Raw genomic sequence first — 17,338 nt, forward strand, 5'->3', positions numbered from 1 at the left:
GTGTGCATTTGATGGTTGTTGCATAGTGTTTATTGTTCGTTTAGCAGCCTGATGGCCTGGGGATAGAAGCTTCTTCTTAGTCTTTCTGTGCTCGCCTTAAGACTCCGGTATCGCTTGCCTGACCGCAGCAGTTCAAAGAGGCAGTTGTTCGGGTGGCTCGAGTCCTTAATAATTCTCTTAGCCTTCCCCTTGCACCGCTTGTTGTAAATGTTCTGGAGGGTGGGAAGCCCCCCTCCAATTGTGCGTTCGGCTGAACGTGTCACTCTTTGTAGTCTGCTACGGTCTTGTGCAGTGCTATTCCCAAACCAGGAGGTGATGTTGCCGGTCAGGATGCTCTCTATTGTACACGAGTAGAAGTTCCTAAGGATCTTCTGACTGACTTGGAACTTCCTTAGGCGCCTGAGGAAGTAGAGGCGTTGTCGTGCCTTCTTCACAACACTGTCAATGTGTGTGGTCCATGTCAAGTCCTCGGATATGTGGGCTCCGAGGTACTTGAAACTGTTCATTCTCTCAACCGGTGCCCCGTCGATGCTGAGGGGGCTGTAGTCCTTGACCCCCGACCTCCTGAAGTCCACAATCATCTCTTTTGTTTTGCTGACGTTCAGGGAGAGGCAGTTCTCCTGACACCACTGTGACAGGTTCTCTACCTCTTCCAGGTAGGCCCTTTCGTCGTTGGCAGAGATCAGGCCCACCACTACTGTGTCATCAGCAAATTTGATGATGGTGTTGTTGTTCCGCTGTGCTACGCAGTCATGTGTGTACAGGGAGTAGAGGAGGGGGCTCAGAACACAGCCCTGGGGGGCCCCTATGTTGAGCGTGATGGATGAGGAGGTGCAGTTGCCGGCTCTTACCACCTGGGGTCTGCCCGTCAGGAAGTCCAAGACCCACTGGCAGAGGTCATAGTTCAAGCCCAGGTCCCTGAGCTTGGCTATGAGTTTGGAGGGGACTATGGTATTGAATGCTGAGCTGTAGTCGATGAACAGCATTCTCACATAGTTCCCCTGCCTCTTGTCCAGGTGTGATGCTGCTGTGTGCAGCACATGGGCTATGGCGTCCTCCGTGGACCTGTTGGGGCGATATGCAAATTGCAGAGGGTCCAGGTTGATGGGGAGGGAGGAACAGATGTAGCCCTTCACTAGCTTCTCAAAGCACTTCATGGCTATGGAGGTGAGGGCTACAGGGCGGTAGTGCTATGTATGACTTAGTCCACATTGCAGCCGGCTTGTGGGAGGCAAGAAACAGCGTTTGTGACAGGGGAGGGTTGAATTGGATGATACGAAATTGGGATGGGAGAAAATATAGAAAAATGGGAGAAAAAGTGGATAAAAAAAAAAGATTACAAGTAAACAGGACAAAGGACTAGTATACAGACACACACACACAGATATAATAGACTTACATCATAACATATAATGTTACAAGTAATCAGGACAAAGGACTAGAGACTTGGACTAGTACACACACACACACACAAGACAAGCTCCAACATACAATAATCCAATATACAATTATCAACTATGTGAAATAGCTAAGAATACTTAACTGTACACAACTATATGCCCACACATTTGTTTACACGCCTAATTGAACAGCTAAATAAATTGATGTTGATACATAATGATGTTGTTGCAATGCATAGTCCCAATAGAGTATTTTACCTCATAATTGTAGCTCACTTTTGAAAAGCATAAAAAACAACTTACATTTCAATAGTTTCTACATCTGCTCAAATATCCCTTGTCAAAAGATGCTGTTTTAATAAAATGTTAAATCGTATTTTACTGTTTTCTTGTGCGATATGTCTAAGGAGTGAATTCCATTCATGCATAGCGTGCATTCGTTTGATTGAGTCTGTTCTTTCTTTTGGTAATACAAAGTGTCCTCCTATGATTGATTGATTGATTGAAAACTTTATTAACAGATTGAAAAATGGATACAATACAGTACGGCTCAATACACACAATTGTTAAGGGGATGCAGACCAGAGAAAGGACTTTCGTCTTGTTTACATCAGGGTCCCCCATTTTCAATTAATCATGCAATTTAGCGTGTCTTCTGCCTGAGGGGACTGAGCAAAGCCCATCTGTCTGCTCAGATTATGGTGAGGCTTTGCCGTTGTGCCATAGAATGCATGCTCACTACTGTATCTGCATCACAGTCTGGTATGGCAACTGCTCTGCCCCGAAGGCACTGCGGAGGGTGGTGAAAACCGCCCAACGTGTCACCGGTACACCACTCCCTGCAACTGAGGCTGTTCAACGGTGTCTGAGGAAAGCGTGTGGTATCGCAAGGGACAACTCTCATCCCTACCACAGACTGTTCCGCCTCTGGACGCTATAGGAATCTAGGAGGTCCAGGACGGCTGTGACTCTGCACTCTGGTCGGATGCTAATTGTGTTTCATTTGTGCTTTGTGTGCAATGACAAAGGAAGTGAAACCAATCCCATCCAAGTTCAAGTTCTTTAATAGTTGTCATACAGAAGTACAGAATACTTTCATACAAAATGCTTCTTACTGTTACGCTCCAGAGACTGTGCTAGACAAGATAGTATCAAATAACATAATAACATAATATAGCATGAATTTAGAAGAAGAAAATGAGGTCACAGTTGTTCGGTATAGACATATGTACAATGTTCTGAGTTACCATATAATATACAATACACAACTATGCAGTGTACTAATGTACAGTACTATCTAGTGCAAAGCAGAAGTGGGATGAGGTACAATTTTAGGTACAATTTACAGTAAGGTGTACGAGTTGTAGTGCAATCCTTCATCCATAAATATAAAGTGTGGGGAGTGGGTGCTACAGTGTGTTTGTTTAAAGTGGGTGTGTGCTATAAAGTGTGTGTAGTGGGTGCTACAGTGTGTTTGTTTAAAGTGAGTGTGTGCGTGTGGATGTGTGTGCTATGTGTGTTTGGTGGTTGTTGTTGTGTAGTGTTCATTCATTGTTCGTTTAGCAGCCTGATGGCCTGGGGATAGAAGCTACTTCTGAGTCTTTCTGTGCTCGCCTTGAGACTCCTGTATCGCTTGCCTGACGGCAGCAGTTCAAAGAGGCAGTTGTTCGGGTGGCTCGAGTCCTTAATAATTCTCTTAGCCTTCCCCTTGCAACGCTTGTAGTAAATGTTCTGGAGGGTGGGGAGCCCCCCTCCAATTGTGCGTTCGGCTGAACGTGTCACTCTTTGTAGTCTGCTTTGGTCTTTTGCAGTGCTATTCCCAAACCAGGAGGTGATGTTGCCGGTCAAGATGCTCTCTATTGTACACGAGTAGAAGTTCTTAAGGATCTTCTGGCTGACTTGGAACTTCCTTAGGCGCCTGAGGAAGTAGAGGCGTTGTCGTGCCTTCTTCACCACACTGTTAATGTGTATGGTCCATTTCAAGTCCTCGGATATGTGGGCTCCGAGGTACTTGAAGCTGTTGACTCTCTCAACCGGTGCCCCGTCGATGCTGAGGGGGCTGTAGTCCTTGACCCCCGACCTCCTGAAGTCCACAATCATCTCCTTTGTTTTGCTGACGTTCAGGGAGAGGCTGTTTTCCTGGCACCATCCCGCCAGGACCTTGACCTCTTCCAGGTAGGCCCTCTCGTCGTTGGCAGAGATCAGGCCCACCACCACTGTGTCGTCAGCAAATTTGACGATTGTATTGCTACTCCGCTGAGCCACACAGTCGTGTGTGTACAGGGAGTAGAGGAGGGGACTCAGAACACAGCCCTGGGGGGCCCCTATGTTGAGGGTGATGGATGAGGAGGTGCAGTTGCCTGCTCTCACCACCTGGGGTCTGCCAGTCAGGAAGTCCAAGACCCACTGGCAGAGGTCATAGCCCAAGCCCAGGTCCCTGAGCTTGGCTATGAGTATGGAGGGGACTATGGTATTGAATGCCGAGCTGTAGTCGATGAATAGCATTCTCACATAGTTCCCCTGCCTCTTGTCCAGGTGTGATGCTGCTGTGTGCAGCACATGGGATATGGCGTCCTCCGTGGACCTGTTGGGGCGGTATGCAAATTGCAGGGGGTCCATGTTGATGGGGAGGGAGGAGCAGATGTAGCCCTTTACTAGCTTCTCAAAGCACTTCATGGCTATGGAGGTGAGAGCTACAGGGCGGTAGTCGTTGAGGCAAGCAGGCTTGGATTTTTTGGGTACAGGGATAATAGTGGACTTCTTCAGGCAGGTGGGGATGACAGCCTGTTCTAAGGACAGGTTAAATATGTCAGTGAATACTGGGGCCAGTTGGTCGGCACAGACTTTTAGGACGCGGCCGGGGATGCCGTCCGGACCTGCTGCCTTCCTGATATTCACTTTTTTAAAGGTCCGCCTCACCTCATGCTCTGTTACCCTGAACACTGCGCCTCCATCAGCAGCCGACCCCCCCCCCCCCCATTGCCGAGGCTTGTGAGCTGGTGTTGTTATTACCAGCATCAAACCTCGCATAGAAGGTATTGAGGTCGTTTGCTAAGGAGATGTCACTGTTCAGTTTGAGGGAGGCGCCTTTGTAGTCTGTCATCGTTTTGAGCCCCTGCCACATAGCTCTAGAGTCAGCTTGTTCAAACTGGAGTTCAATTTTATCCCTGTAGCGCCGTTTGGCCTCTGACACTGTCCTCCTTACGTTGTGTTGCGCCACCTTGTGGTCGTTCATGTTGCCTGCCACTAGGCCGTCATTGTATGCTTTGGTGCGCTCTCTCAGAGCTTCACGGACGGATTTGTCTACCCAGGGTTTTTGATTTGGGTAAACTTTCATTTTGGTAGTGGGGATTGTTTCTTTCACCCTAGTACAGACATAGTCCAGCACTGTCTCCGTGTAGGCATTAATGTTATCTGTGTCGCGGAATACAATCCAGTCTGTGTTGTGAAACACTGACACTAGTGTATCCTCTGACGTCACATCCCATTTCTGCACCTCTCGCGAGACTACGGGAGTACTTTTAATTCTTTGTCTGTACTTTGGTGTAAGGAAAATGGATGCGTGATCTGACTTGCCAAAGCCACTATCAGAATGAGCCTTGTAGCCACCTTTAAATTGCGTGTAACAGTGATCTAGGATGTTACCGCCTCTGGTGTTGCAAGTCACATGCTGGTAGAAATCAGGCAATACCTTTCTCAGATTGGCGCTATTGAAATCTCCCAGTACTAAAATGGCGGCGTTAACGTTCGTCGCTTGTATATTGTTTACCTCGTCGTGTAGTCTGGAGAGCGCGGCGTTGTTGTTGGCTTGCGGTGGAATATACACTCCGACCAGGATGATCGCCGTTAACTCCCTCGGGAGGAAGAAAGGACGACACTTGATGGTTATATATTCCAGTTCTGGGGAGCAGTGATTGGATAATTCCTTCACATTCGTTGGATCACTCCAATTTTTGTTAAACATGAAGGCAATACCTCCACCACGTTGTTTACCGGACTCTGATTGTGTCCGATCCTTCCTATGGATAAAGAAATGATCCGCTGGTTGAATCGCGTGATCTGGAACCTCCGGTGTTAGCCATGTTTCGGTGAAGCAAAGGACATTGCAGTCCCTAACGTCTCTTTGATATTGAATCCTTGCTCGGATGTCATCCAGTTTATTGTCTATTGATTGTACATTGGCTAGCAATATACTGGGAAGTGGTGTACGGTGTCGTCTGGATCTCAGCCTGTTTCGGATCCCAGCCCTTTTTCCTCGTCTTCGCGGCGGCTTTTGGTGGTCTTGTCCATGGCCGGCATAACAACCATTTCTGCTGTTCAGCGATCCGATCCAGAGAGCAATCCAAACGGTAAGTTTTTCTTAATCCAATGTCAATGATTGACTGACGGTCATACACATATAATGCACCAACAGTTGGTGCAAATAAAACTCCTAATACTATAAAAATTAACAAAATAAAGCACAGTCTCGTCGGAGCGATCAGAGAGGCAGCCATCAGAGCAGCGCCAGACCTATCTATCCATTCCTATGTTTAAAAGGAGAGACATGCAGCTCTACTGCCACATGGCTCAGGTAGTCAAGTCAAGTCAAGAGTTTTAATTGTCACGGCATACAGGTATACAATGAAATGCGGGTGGTCTTGCCCGCAACGATGTGCAATACAGTGGTACATATAATAGAATCAAAATGAAAAAACAACATTGTGCAGTAAACAGGTAACAGGTAACATGGAGTGACATCTCGGTATCTGTACATAGTTATTTACAGAGCATATGGGACATGCTAGTTAGCTTTGGTAGTGCAATACACTGTTCCTGTTATTCTAATTTAAAGTGTCCTTTCCTTTGGCCATAAGTGTGCGTGTGTGCGACATGAGTGTGTGCCCGCTCATGTTAAAGTGTTAAGTGGCTGCTCGTGTGTGAGCGTGCACAGTGTGCGTGTCGTGTGTGTGTTCATGTGTGCTTGTGTGTGGATAGTTCAATGTTCTGAGCACTCAATGTTCATTGTTCATGGCTCTGATGGCCTGGGGGAAGAAGCTGAGCCTAAGCCGCTCTGTCCTAGTAGCTGGGGTTCGCAGGCGTCTGCCTGACCTCAGCAGCTGAAACAGGCTGTTATTGGGGTGGTGAGGGTCTTTCATTATCCTGCAGGCTCTGGATTTGCACCCCTTGTTGTATAGAACCTGCAGGGGGGGTAGTGCAATACCCGTGGTACGCTCGGCTGAGCGCACCACTCTCTGTAGGGCCTTCTTGTCCTGTGCCGTGCTGTTTCCATACCAGGCAGTGATGTTTCCGGTCAGGATGCTCTCTACAGCTCCTGAGTAGAAGGACTGGAGTATCTTCCCCGATACTCTGAACTTCCTTAACTGTCTCAGGTGGTTTCGCCTTCTTTACTACTGTGTCTATGTGTGTTGACCATGTCAGGTCCTCTGAGATGTGGACCCCCAGGTACTTAAAGCTGCTCACCCTGTCCACGGTAGCCCCGTTAATCATCAGTGGTGTGTGCGTCTCCTGCTGTCCTCGATCAGCTCCTTGGTTTTACCAATGTTCAGGAGCAGGCTGTTGTCCTGGCACCAGCGTTCCAGTACCTCAACCTCCTCCCGGTAGGCCTTCTCGTCGTTGTCCGAGATCAGCCCCACCACCACCGTGTCGTCTGCGAACTTCACTATGGAGTTGGAGCTGAACTTGGCCACACAGTCGTGTGTGTAGAGTGAGTACAGCAGGGGGCTCAGAACACAGCCCTGGGGGGACCCGATGCTCAGGGTGATGGTGTTGGAGGTCTGACCCCCCACCCTGACCGCCTGGGGTCTTTCGCTCAGAAAGTCCAGTACCCAGGCGCTCAGGGCGGAGCTCAGACCTAGCTCGATCAGCTTGTCCACCAGTCTGGTGGGGACTATGGTGTTGAACGCTGAGCTGTAGTCAATGAACAACAGTCTCACATAGCCCCCCTTCTGACGGTCAAGGTGCGAGAGGGTGCTGTGCAGTACCTGGGAGACCGCGTCGTCGGTGGACCTGTTTGTCCTGTATGCAAATTGCATAGGGTCCATATCACTGGGGAGGGAGGCACAAATGTGGTCCTTGACCAGCCTCTCGAAACATTTCATGACCACAGAGGTGAGTGCCACCGGTCTGTAGTCATTTGGACATGTTGGGGAGGGTTTCTTCGGTACAGGGATGATGGTAGACATCTTGAAGCAGGCAGGGACCACTGACTCCGCCAGGGATTGATTAAATATGGCGGTGAACACTGGGGCCAGCTGGTTGGCACAGGACTTGAGTATGCGTCCTGTTATGCCATCTGGGCCAGCAGCCTTCCTGGTGTTCACCTGCATAAATGCTCTTCTCACACTGTGTTCCGACAACGAGAGAGCGTCCCCGCCCCCCCCGCGGTTGCCCCCCCCCCTCCACAACAGCCGGCGCGCCAGTGACGTCACTAGCCGGAGAGCCGGCAGCGCCACTGTCTACACCAAACCGAGCGTAGAAGATGTTGAGCTTGTCCGCGAGGGAGGCGTCGTCGCTCCCCATTGAGGGGGCGCTGACTTTATAGTCAGTTATTGTCTTCAGTCCCTGCCATAATCCTCTTGTGTCGTTTTGTGCCATTTGTGTCTCCAGTTTGTCAGCACAGAGCTATGGCATCAGGTTAACACTGGAACGGCAGGCCTAGTACCCTTCCTGCTCGTGTGCAACAGAGGATAGAGAGAGGCGTTTGCCCCTGGTTTTATAATAAAATGGCAAAAAGACAAAGAGGTATAATGTTCAACAAACATTGGAACTTGTTGTGGATGATGAGCATGATCCAGAAAATATAAATGGAAAGGACTCTGAGCCAGATAGCTGGGACAGTGATGATGACAATCATAGTGAAGGATTTGATGTGTTTGAAGCTTGAAGCTTGAAGTGGTCTGACAACTATATCATCTATTGTGCAGTTTGAATGAAAATCATACCGAAAGATGCAGAGAGGGACATTGATTGAAGCCCACAACAGAAAATAGCTATATGATGGAGGGGCCTATTGTGTGTGTGCGTGCGTGCGTGCGTGCGTGCGTGCGTGCGTGCGTGCGTGCGTGCATGCGTGCGTGCGTGCGTGCGTGTGTGTGTGTGTGTGCGTTAGGGTGACCAGATGCAAAAAGTCCAAAAGTGGGACAACAGTAAGATTTTGGTGGGACAAAGTGGGACAGCTAGATAATGTAAAAAATGTTATTAGAATAACTGCCATGGTCTTCACCGAATAGATTTAAATCAAAGGTTAAAGGTTAAATCAAAATAAATACAAATTAAATACCACCTAACATCTGTTTTAAATATTCAAACGTCATCACTTGACAGGAATGTCTTATGTTTGATATTCCCTGTTAACACAGAACTAGGGAAAACAGTGTAGTATAATACAAAAATAATAATACAAATAAATTGTGTTTCTATATTAGAATAACTGCCATGGTCTTCACCGAATAGATTTAAATCAAAGGTTAAATCAAAATAAATACAAATTAAATACCACCTAACATCTGTTTTAAATATTCAAACGTCATCACTTGACAGGAATGTCTTGTGTTTGATATTCCCTGTTAACACAGAACTAGGGAAAACAGTGTAGTATAATGCAAAAATAATAATACAAATAAATTGTGTTTCTATATTAGAATAACTGGTCCCTCCACATTAGTCTTGGTACTGGCAGCCGGCTTGAACCATGGAAAGCACCTGGCTGAAACACACACCGGCAGGGTCATTATTATAGCATCGTGGCATTGCATTGGTAATACAATATATTATGATACAATCTAGTTGTTCTAATCTAAACAAAGTTTGATCTTACCTTAATTGTTCTTCACTTTATATTTTTAGTTTGAGCGTGCAGCTTCCAGTAGAGCCTTATTCTTCAGTACGCGACTGTAGAATTCAATACAACTGTATCCGAAGTTGGTCTTGATTTGGATCTCAGCCTTAATTAGCGCCACACTGCACCCGGTTCCGTTGGTCGGTCCACGCCATTACCATCAGGGAAAACACACAAACGCGTTAGTAACGGGGATGCTGAGGAGAAAGGATGCAAGGGCAGTCATATTTGGGGTCTTTGTGGCTTTAAGCATGCTTGACCACTTCACTCCACCACAACGTCTCTTCTCTCCACAATTTCTCGCTGTCGTGGCAGTGTCAGACAATACTCTTCGTAGAGTTCGTCCATGTCCGGTTTTTGTTTGATCTGGAGGGCCTCCGCAGCATCACACAGATGGGAGAATGTGACCTCCCTCTTCAGTGCCATACTTGCCACATGCTTTTGGTAGTTGTCGTCAGAGAAGTCGTACCACTTTTCGAGGTAGGTGAGTGCAGACTTGTAGAACTTTAAAAAATCCTGCTTGATTGCTGCTGCCTTTGTGGTTGGAAATCTTTGGAGAGTGGCACTGGTCTCCACTCCAAAGAATGCATCCACCTGTCGCTGCTGGAGCTTGGTCCTGAGAGTGGACATGATCTCATATAGCTCACAGATAGTCACACCATCTCCCTCCAATAGCAGCACAACATTGTGGAATGTCTTCAGCCCATTCTGGAGGAAGGACAGATAGGCCTGTAGCTCAAGGGGTTGTCCATCTCCGTCCTGATCCTTTTCAAATAACCGCCACAGTAACTTTGGGCATTGGTCCTCTCCCAGTGACAAGAAGTAGCTTTTGATAGCTGGCCAGCTGTCATGTAGTCTTTTCACAGCTGGCCATATGCTTAGCCATCTTGTGGGTACGTGCCTCAGCACAGTCATATAGTCCTCTTCCACAAATGCAAATGCTTTCAATTCCTCTGTGCGTTTAGCTGATGATGAAAAGTGGCTGAATATTTTGTTGATTGTGGATTCTATGTCGATGTCCAGCTTGTCTCCAGCATGTTTCGCACAGTTGTGCACTATGTGAGCAACACAGTTTGCCTTTATGATGCCACTGTTATCTGCCTTTAGCTTCTGAAAAACAGAATTATGTTTGCCGTAATTTACGCTTGCGTTGTCGGTTGTTTCAGTGTACGCTGAAATCCTATCCGGATTGAGATCATTTTCTGTCAGTTTTTTCATAATCTGGCAGTGTATGGCAGCAGACGATTCGTCACTATCCTCATAAAAATCAAGGATTTGGCTCTTCAAACCTAGCTCGGGTGTCCAATATCTCAGTGACAGAGGGAAAAGTTTTATGGTGCCATGATTGGAAGCATCAGAAGCGACCGAAAAGAATGGTGTGTTTTGGTCATCTGGGACCATTGGGGTTTTTAATTCAATCAAACAACTCTCCACTGAGGAAGGTGCCAGTACATCCATAACTATGGATGTAGCTTTTGTACGACCACACGATATTTCTTTTGCAATATCTGAGTCTGGCAAAATGACAGGAGCTAGTTTCATACCACAGTCGGCTGACCTGTATGAATGGGAGTGTTGTACTGTGTGATAGACACTTGTTATCTCAGCTGCAGTGACCTTGTCCGTCTGGCTATCATTGTTTGGTTTAAAAAGAAACGTATCCATAGATCTGGATGTTTCTTTTTGGTGAGCCACTTTCAAGTGAGACTCACGTCCACTGTGGCGCTTCAAGTCGTATTCTCCTCCATGCGCAATTGAAAACGAACTATGACACAAAACACAGAAAGCCTGCTGCGGATTGCCTGCCATCTGCCTCACCCAGTCATGTGTCGTTTGCCAGTCTTGGTTGTAACTGCAGGTCCGTTTCTTTTTACTGCTTTCCATCTTGAACTAGTTCGCTTGTAATGTTGTTGTGTTTTTTTTGACCAATCAGATTTGCGATATGAGGTAGCGTCACAAGTTCAACTCTCACGAGCAGAGCAGTGCGCTAAATTACTATAACCAATCAGATCTGCGATATGAGGTAGCGTCACGACTCAGTCTCAGTCACGTCACAAGCAGCACGCTAAAGTACTATAACCAATCAGAGCAATGTGTGTGGACAAGAGGCGGGTTGCTACGTTTACTGTCTGTAGGGAGGGGCTTTTAGACGCATATTTTTTTTTGGCTTCGAAAAGAGGGACATCCTCTCAATATGCGGGACGCGGGACATTTGGTCAAATGGTGGGACAGTACAACCAAAAGGGGGACACCTGGTCACCCTAGTGTGCGTGCGTGCATGCGTGCGTGCGTGCGCGTGTGTGTGTGTGTGTGTGTGTGTGTGTGTGTGTGTGTGTGTGTGTGTGTATGTGTGTGTCCAATAAATGGCTGTCACTCGCTGAGGAAAGGGTGTGTTTGCACCAAATTTCACATGAAGGTTCAGAACACCTAAATAGAACAATCCAACGAGAATCCCCTGGTAAACTATGCTGTTGTTCAACAAAACACAAGGTTTTTTCATGTCAAATATTGTATGGCCACACAAAGGTAATGTATGATGGTGACAGTTTACACTGCACCAGAAATAAAAGGTAGGTTCCCCTGATATCTGAATCATAAAAGGTATAACACTTGATACTGACTCAATGAATAAGCTCAAAATTGGTTTTCCAGTAGGCCTATAGCGTCCAGCTTTTTCATCATCCTCCTCTCAGCCACCACCTCTAGTTTGCCAGTTCAACTCCCACTACTTCCTCACCAGCTTGTTCAGTTTGTTATTGTCTCCTGAGTTAACACTTTGAGCGCCACGCCTGGTTTTCCGCTTTACCGCTTGAATGCCACCATCGGCGCCAATGTTAACGTTAATATCGCCTAATCTATGTTTTAAATTATGGCTATGTGTCTAATCTGCCCATCGCATTATCAAATACTATTTTCCAGTCAGTGCTGTGAAGGCAGATTGTTTTTTTATCGCGTCGTTTCCATTTCAGAGCAGTTAGAAAAGCCCCCGTTTTGATATAAAAAACAGCTCATTCTGGAGCATTCTATGAAAATCGTCTTTTAGTGGAATATTCCACAACGTTGATATTCGTCTGCCTTTTTATGAATCGTTTTCAAATAAACGCTAGATGATCAATATTATATGTGCACGCAAGCACATTACGGCCGCGCACTGATAATCGCTCCGTTGATTTCCTCGCGGAGTTTTACAGTGAAACCGAAAGAAGACATTTCACAAAACAGCTTATAACTTCATCAAACTTACTCTGATTATCCTACCACTGATAACATAGAGTCCTTACCTGACATCAGATGGTATCCAACTGGTATATTCCAATTCCTGATCACCATTCGAAAAAATCGATACGTGTATGGATCCAATGCGATACAGTAGAACTCCATGATCCGCGGGGCTCTGAGGCTCCAGAATGAACTCTGGTAACCCCGGCTGGATCAGTGAACTGGAAAATGTGGAGTACCGGATTTTTTTCCCGATTCATTTTCATTGAGTCCATTCCAAAATCACTTATGTCATCTGGGAGACGACAGGGGGCGCTTTTTTCCACAGTGATCGCCGGCGCCCCTCGGCTATACTCGGGTAGGCTCGGGTGATGCAATAATTTTTCAGATCACAAAAAAAAAAAATAAAATAAAAAATCCGAGAAGTCTCGTGAGTGGCACGCAACCACCTATACTCAAAGTGTTAAGATAAGATAAGATAAGATTTTCCTTTATTGCTCGCCTTGGGGAAATTCAGGCATCATAGCAGCGTGGGGGGGAGGGGAGGTACAGGTACATGGTGATAGTAGAAGACATGATACAGGTCATAAAATTATAGTACAGTGGGGAAGTAAAAATACAAATAGGCAGTGTAAACAATATAACAATATAATTAACTCTGAGTATGAGCATATGAGCAAGTAGGCAGTGTAAATAAGTCAAGGTGCAGATGAGGGTATGTATGCCCTCTTAGTTCTATTTGCATTACAATAAAACCACGGTACAGTACGTACCTTGGTTTTGAAGTCAAGGTTCGGTACGGGTTTTCGGTACAGTGGGGGAAAGTTTGGCTTTCCATGTTCCACTCAGGGGTGATGTAGTGTGCAATAACTAATTGTACTTGTAGGGCTGTCAACGAATATTCTATATTGAAATTAATAATCGACTTGTTAAAAAAAAAATATTATAATAATAATTATATTAGATTGTGAAAAAAACAGCCCCCGGTGGGCGGTCGTAAGTGGTTAACATACCGTTGTATTCGTTCGGTACACAGCCGTTCAGTACGGTACAGTACACACTGAAACGGTTCGGTACGAATACGTGTACCTTTACACAGTGTTCACATGTACTCCCAGGAACTTGTACTGTAGGTCTCCACCATCTCCACCTAAGGGGCTCTAAGGGGCCTCTTCTTGCTTTGCCGGGAGTCCACCACCAGCTCTGAGGTCTTGCTGATGTTGAGTCGAAGGTTGTTGCTGTCACACCACCCTACGGAGCTCTCCACCAGGGCTCTGAACTCGTCCTCGCTGTCATCCGTGATATAACTGGAGGAGTCGGACTGAAATGCATCTGTGCATTTGACATATTTCCCTGTGTCTGACACGACCATCATGTCTGCTGTCAAAAGATACCTGCGGGTCATTTATTTTTTCTTGATTTGGAGCAGTGGAAATGTGTTTTATAATTCTTGTAACGGTGTGTGTCTGGAGAAAAGTGAAAGAAAAAAAGTCTGCAAGAAAAAAACGATTTGTCTGCAAGTTCCGAGTTGTTTAAGCTCCTAATACATTTACACATTCCTGCATCACAGTGACTTTGTATTGTTTTATCAAACAAACCTTATAGGTTCAAGGGACAAAAGCCACAGAGTGGCGGATCAAGGAACACTGGCTCAGTTGTTTTGACACTAACAGCATCAGTCCTCCTCTGAGCTCTCAGTGAATGAAGGAGAGGAGAGGGTGGGGGGAGAGGCGCGGGAAAGGCAGGGGGGGGGCGGTTATATAACTGAAAACCACAGCAGTCAAGGGCTAAACAGCATCTAACTTTATCCAGCTGCCTCCCCCCTACCCTAACTTTTTTTTCTAACATTGCAGATGTTTAAATAACACACTAAGCCCGGAGCCCTATTTTCTGAAAATCCGCCTAAAATACATGGAAGTAAATGGAAGATTTCTCCACTTCTACAAGGTCCATTTGCATGTTCTTGGTATCTAGGGACATCTATGGACCTCAGTGAATGTATTCCCAGTGTCAGAAATATTGTGTCTATTACTAGGCTTGCTTAAATTGTGATGAAACAAAGGAGAATATGAATTATGATTTTTCTTTGCATCTTTGACAGTGAATAACACCATGCTAAAAATGACCAGACATGAAAAACTGCCACTGAACTCGTTCAGTACCTCCTTGAGATCACGTGTAAAAGAAATCTATGGAAATGAATAAAGGGAAGATGATTAAGATACAGTACTGAATTCTGCCATCCGGACCCATGTAATTTGAAATATTATTATAGAATATAGAATATGAGGCCTATAAATGACCTTATTATAGACAACTCGCACATCTATGGATTGGGCCAAATCTTCTCTTTCAAATGGGAGAGTTCAATTTGGATTTAGTATCACCAGGCATACATGAAGAACAGAATGAAATCTACTGTATGTACAGTAGGTTTTTTATTCTTGCGACAGCTCCGCCATTTCGAAACTGATTTCAAAACGGGTGGTTTCTAAATGTTCACAATAGGGGAGACAAACTAACTGCGCTGCAATATATGCCAATAATGTTCAGCTTTGTGGTATATAATCCAGAGAAATAAAAAAAAATCATACACAAGTCATTTGCTTTCAGGAAGCTAGAATCCGCTGGGTAGTGTTGTTTTTCGAAATTCCAACGCTCATTGAGAGCTCTGGATGTCCTCTTCTCATAATGACTACAATCGTCATCATTCTTTTTTTTCTAACATTGCAGATGTTTAAATAAGACACTAGGAAAAGTTGAGGGGAGAGGGCATTGTATCCTTTTCTGGATTCCAAGTTATTGGAAGTCTAAAATACAGACATGGTCATGTGACCGACCCAGCTGTTAAACAGAGGATAATCATCTAGTCATCTACCCAGACCCCGGTCAACACCAGACCTCCCCTACCATCTAGTGTCTCCTTTCCTCTACTCCTCTCATCCTCCTCTCTCTTCATTTACTCCAACGTTCCTCTCCTCATCTATTCTCCTCTCCCCTCCCATCTCTCTCTTATATCCAGGGGCACATTGTCTCCCCTGAGTGCTTTTCCACTAAGATGTCTGACCTTCTGCCTCCTCTCTTCCTCCTAGACTCTGGTGACTCAGTGCAGAGGAGTCAAAGCTCTGATCCATGCTGCTCTGTCTCCTCTCTTCCTCCTAGACTCTGGTGACTCAGTGCGGAGGTGTGGAGGCTCTGATCCATGCTGCTCTGTCTCCTCTCTTCCTCCTAGACTCTGGTACCTCAGCGCAGAGGAGTCAAAGCTCTGATCCATGCTGCTCTGCCTCCTCTCTTCCTCCTAGACTCTGGTGACTCAGTGCGGAGGTGTGGAGGCTCTGATCCATGCTGCTCTGTCTCCTCTCTTCCTCCTAGACTCTGGTACCTCAGCGCAGAGGAGTCAAAGCTCTGATCCATGCTGCTCTGTCTCCTCTCTTCCTCCTAGACTCTGGTACCTCAGTGCAGAGGAGTCAAAGCTCTGATCCATGCTGCTCTGTCTCCTCTCTTCCTCCTAGACTCTGGTGACTCAGTGCGGAGGTGTGGAGGCTCTGATTCATGCCGTCCTGCGCGCCGGTGAGAAGGAGGACGTGGCGGAGCCGGCGGTGTGCGCCCTGCGTCACCTGACCTCCAGACACCAGGATGCGGAGCTGGCCCAGAATGCGGTGCGGCTCCACTACGGGATACCAGCCATCGTCAAACTACTGGGACAGCCTCACTACTGGCCTGTGGTTAAGGTGAGTTGTTTGTGTGTGCATGTGTGTGTGATGTTCCACGTGTCGGGAGCACATAGGCTAAAAGCAGATTCCCAAGTTCAGTACAAACTCTTAGGTGTTTTAAGTGTGAGAGCCAGTCATTGGAATGTGTACTATAGGGTCCAGATGTCCACTCCAACAGAGAAGTGAGTAAATTGGACAATCTCCAATTAAGGTTTTATATAGAAACAGATTCCAAAGCAGCTCCCGCCTCTCTGCCAGGGAGGAGCATCCAACCCTATTATACAGGACACAATGGTGACTCAAACAATCAATCAATCAGATTAATGAGAGACGAGAGGACAGAGACTGGCTGACAACAGTGATGGTGTTGATATAAGATAGATAGACAGTGTGTGAGACAGACAGACAGACAGACAGAGAGAGAGAGAGAGAGAGAGAGAGAGAGAGAGAGAGAGAGAGAGAGAGAGAGAGAGAGAGAGAGAGAGAGAGAGAGAGAGAAACTAGCTGTAGCTAGTTGTTAGATCACAGGGTACTGCTAAGCCCACAGGCAACATCCATAATACACACACTCACTCACTCACACACACACACTCACACACACGCACGCACACACACGCACACACACACACACACACACTCACACTCACACTCACACTCACACTCTCTCTCTCTCTCTCTCTGTAACACATACAGCATTATACTCTCTGTTCCAATGATCCATTACTCCCAAAATACCTGGACTGTGACATCACCTGTCTAACTGTCCCAAGAGAGAGAGCGAGAGAGAGAGAGAAATGGAGAGATGGAGAGATTTTTATACCCCCCTGGACAATGAGCCTTAACAAACAAAATACACACAAATGTGTATATATATAGCTTTCCACTTTCCACTCAAACAGCAAACAAAGAAGAATGATTCAAAGTTATAAGTTGGAGTTCATATTTAGTGTTTTAAGTAGATTGTGCCACAGTGTTTGATCAACTCCTAACATTTACACATATAGAAACGTAGGAGAGCTAAATTAATGTGTGTGGAGGTTGGTGTGAAGATTGAGACACTCTTTAATGTCATACGAGAAACATAGTTGCTATAGAAACATTATTGTCCAACGATTATTCTCTGCATTGTAAAGAGTTTTTGGAAATTGATTTGTCAACTGGCCGTG

General features: G+C 46.1%; 1 protein-coding gene across 2 annotated transcripts in view; it reads left to right on the top strand.

Annotated features, from left to right (window-relative positions):
* LOC311240062 (junction plakoglobin-like) overlaps positions 1-17,338 on the top strand; it is a 397,693-nt gene that overhangs the window by 288,100 nt on the left and 92,255 nt on the right. For both annotated transcript variants that reach the window (XM_084328573.1, XM_084328574.1), the window contains exon 10: positions 15,972-16,190. In XM_084328573.1, the coding sequence (XP_084184699.1) occupies positions 15,972-16,190 (219 nt within the window). The remainder of the gene's footprint in view (positions 1-15,971; positions 16,191-17,338) is intronic.

The sequence above is a fragment of the Notolepis coatsorum genome (assembly GCF_963971535.1).
Source record: "Notolepis coatsorum genome assembly, chromosome: 14".
Classification (NCBI taxonomy): Eukaryota; Metazoa; Chordata; class Actinopteri; order Aulopiformes; family Paralepididae; genus Notolepis; species Notolepis coatsorum.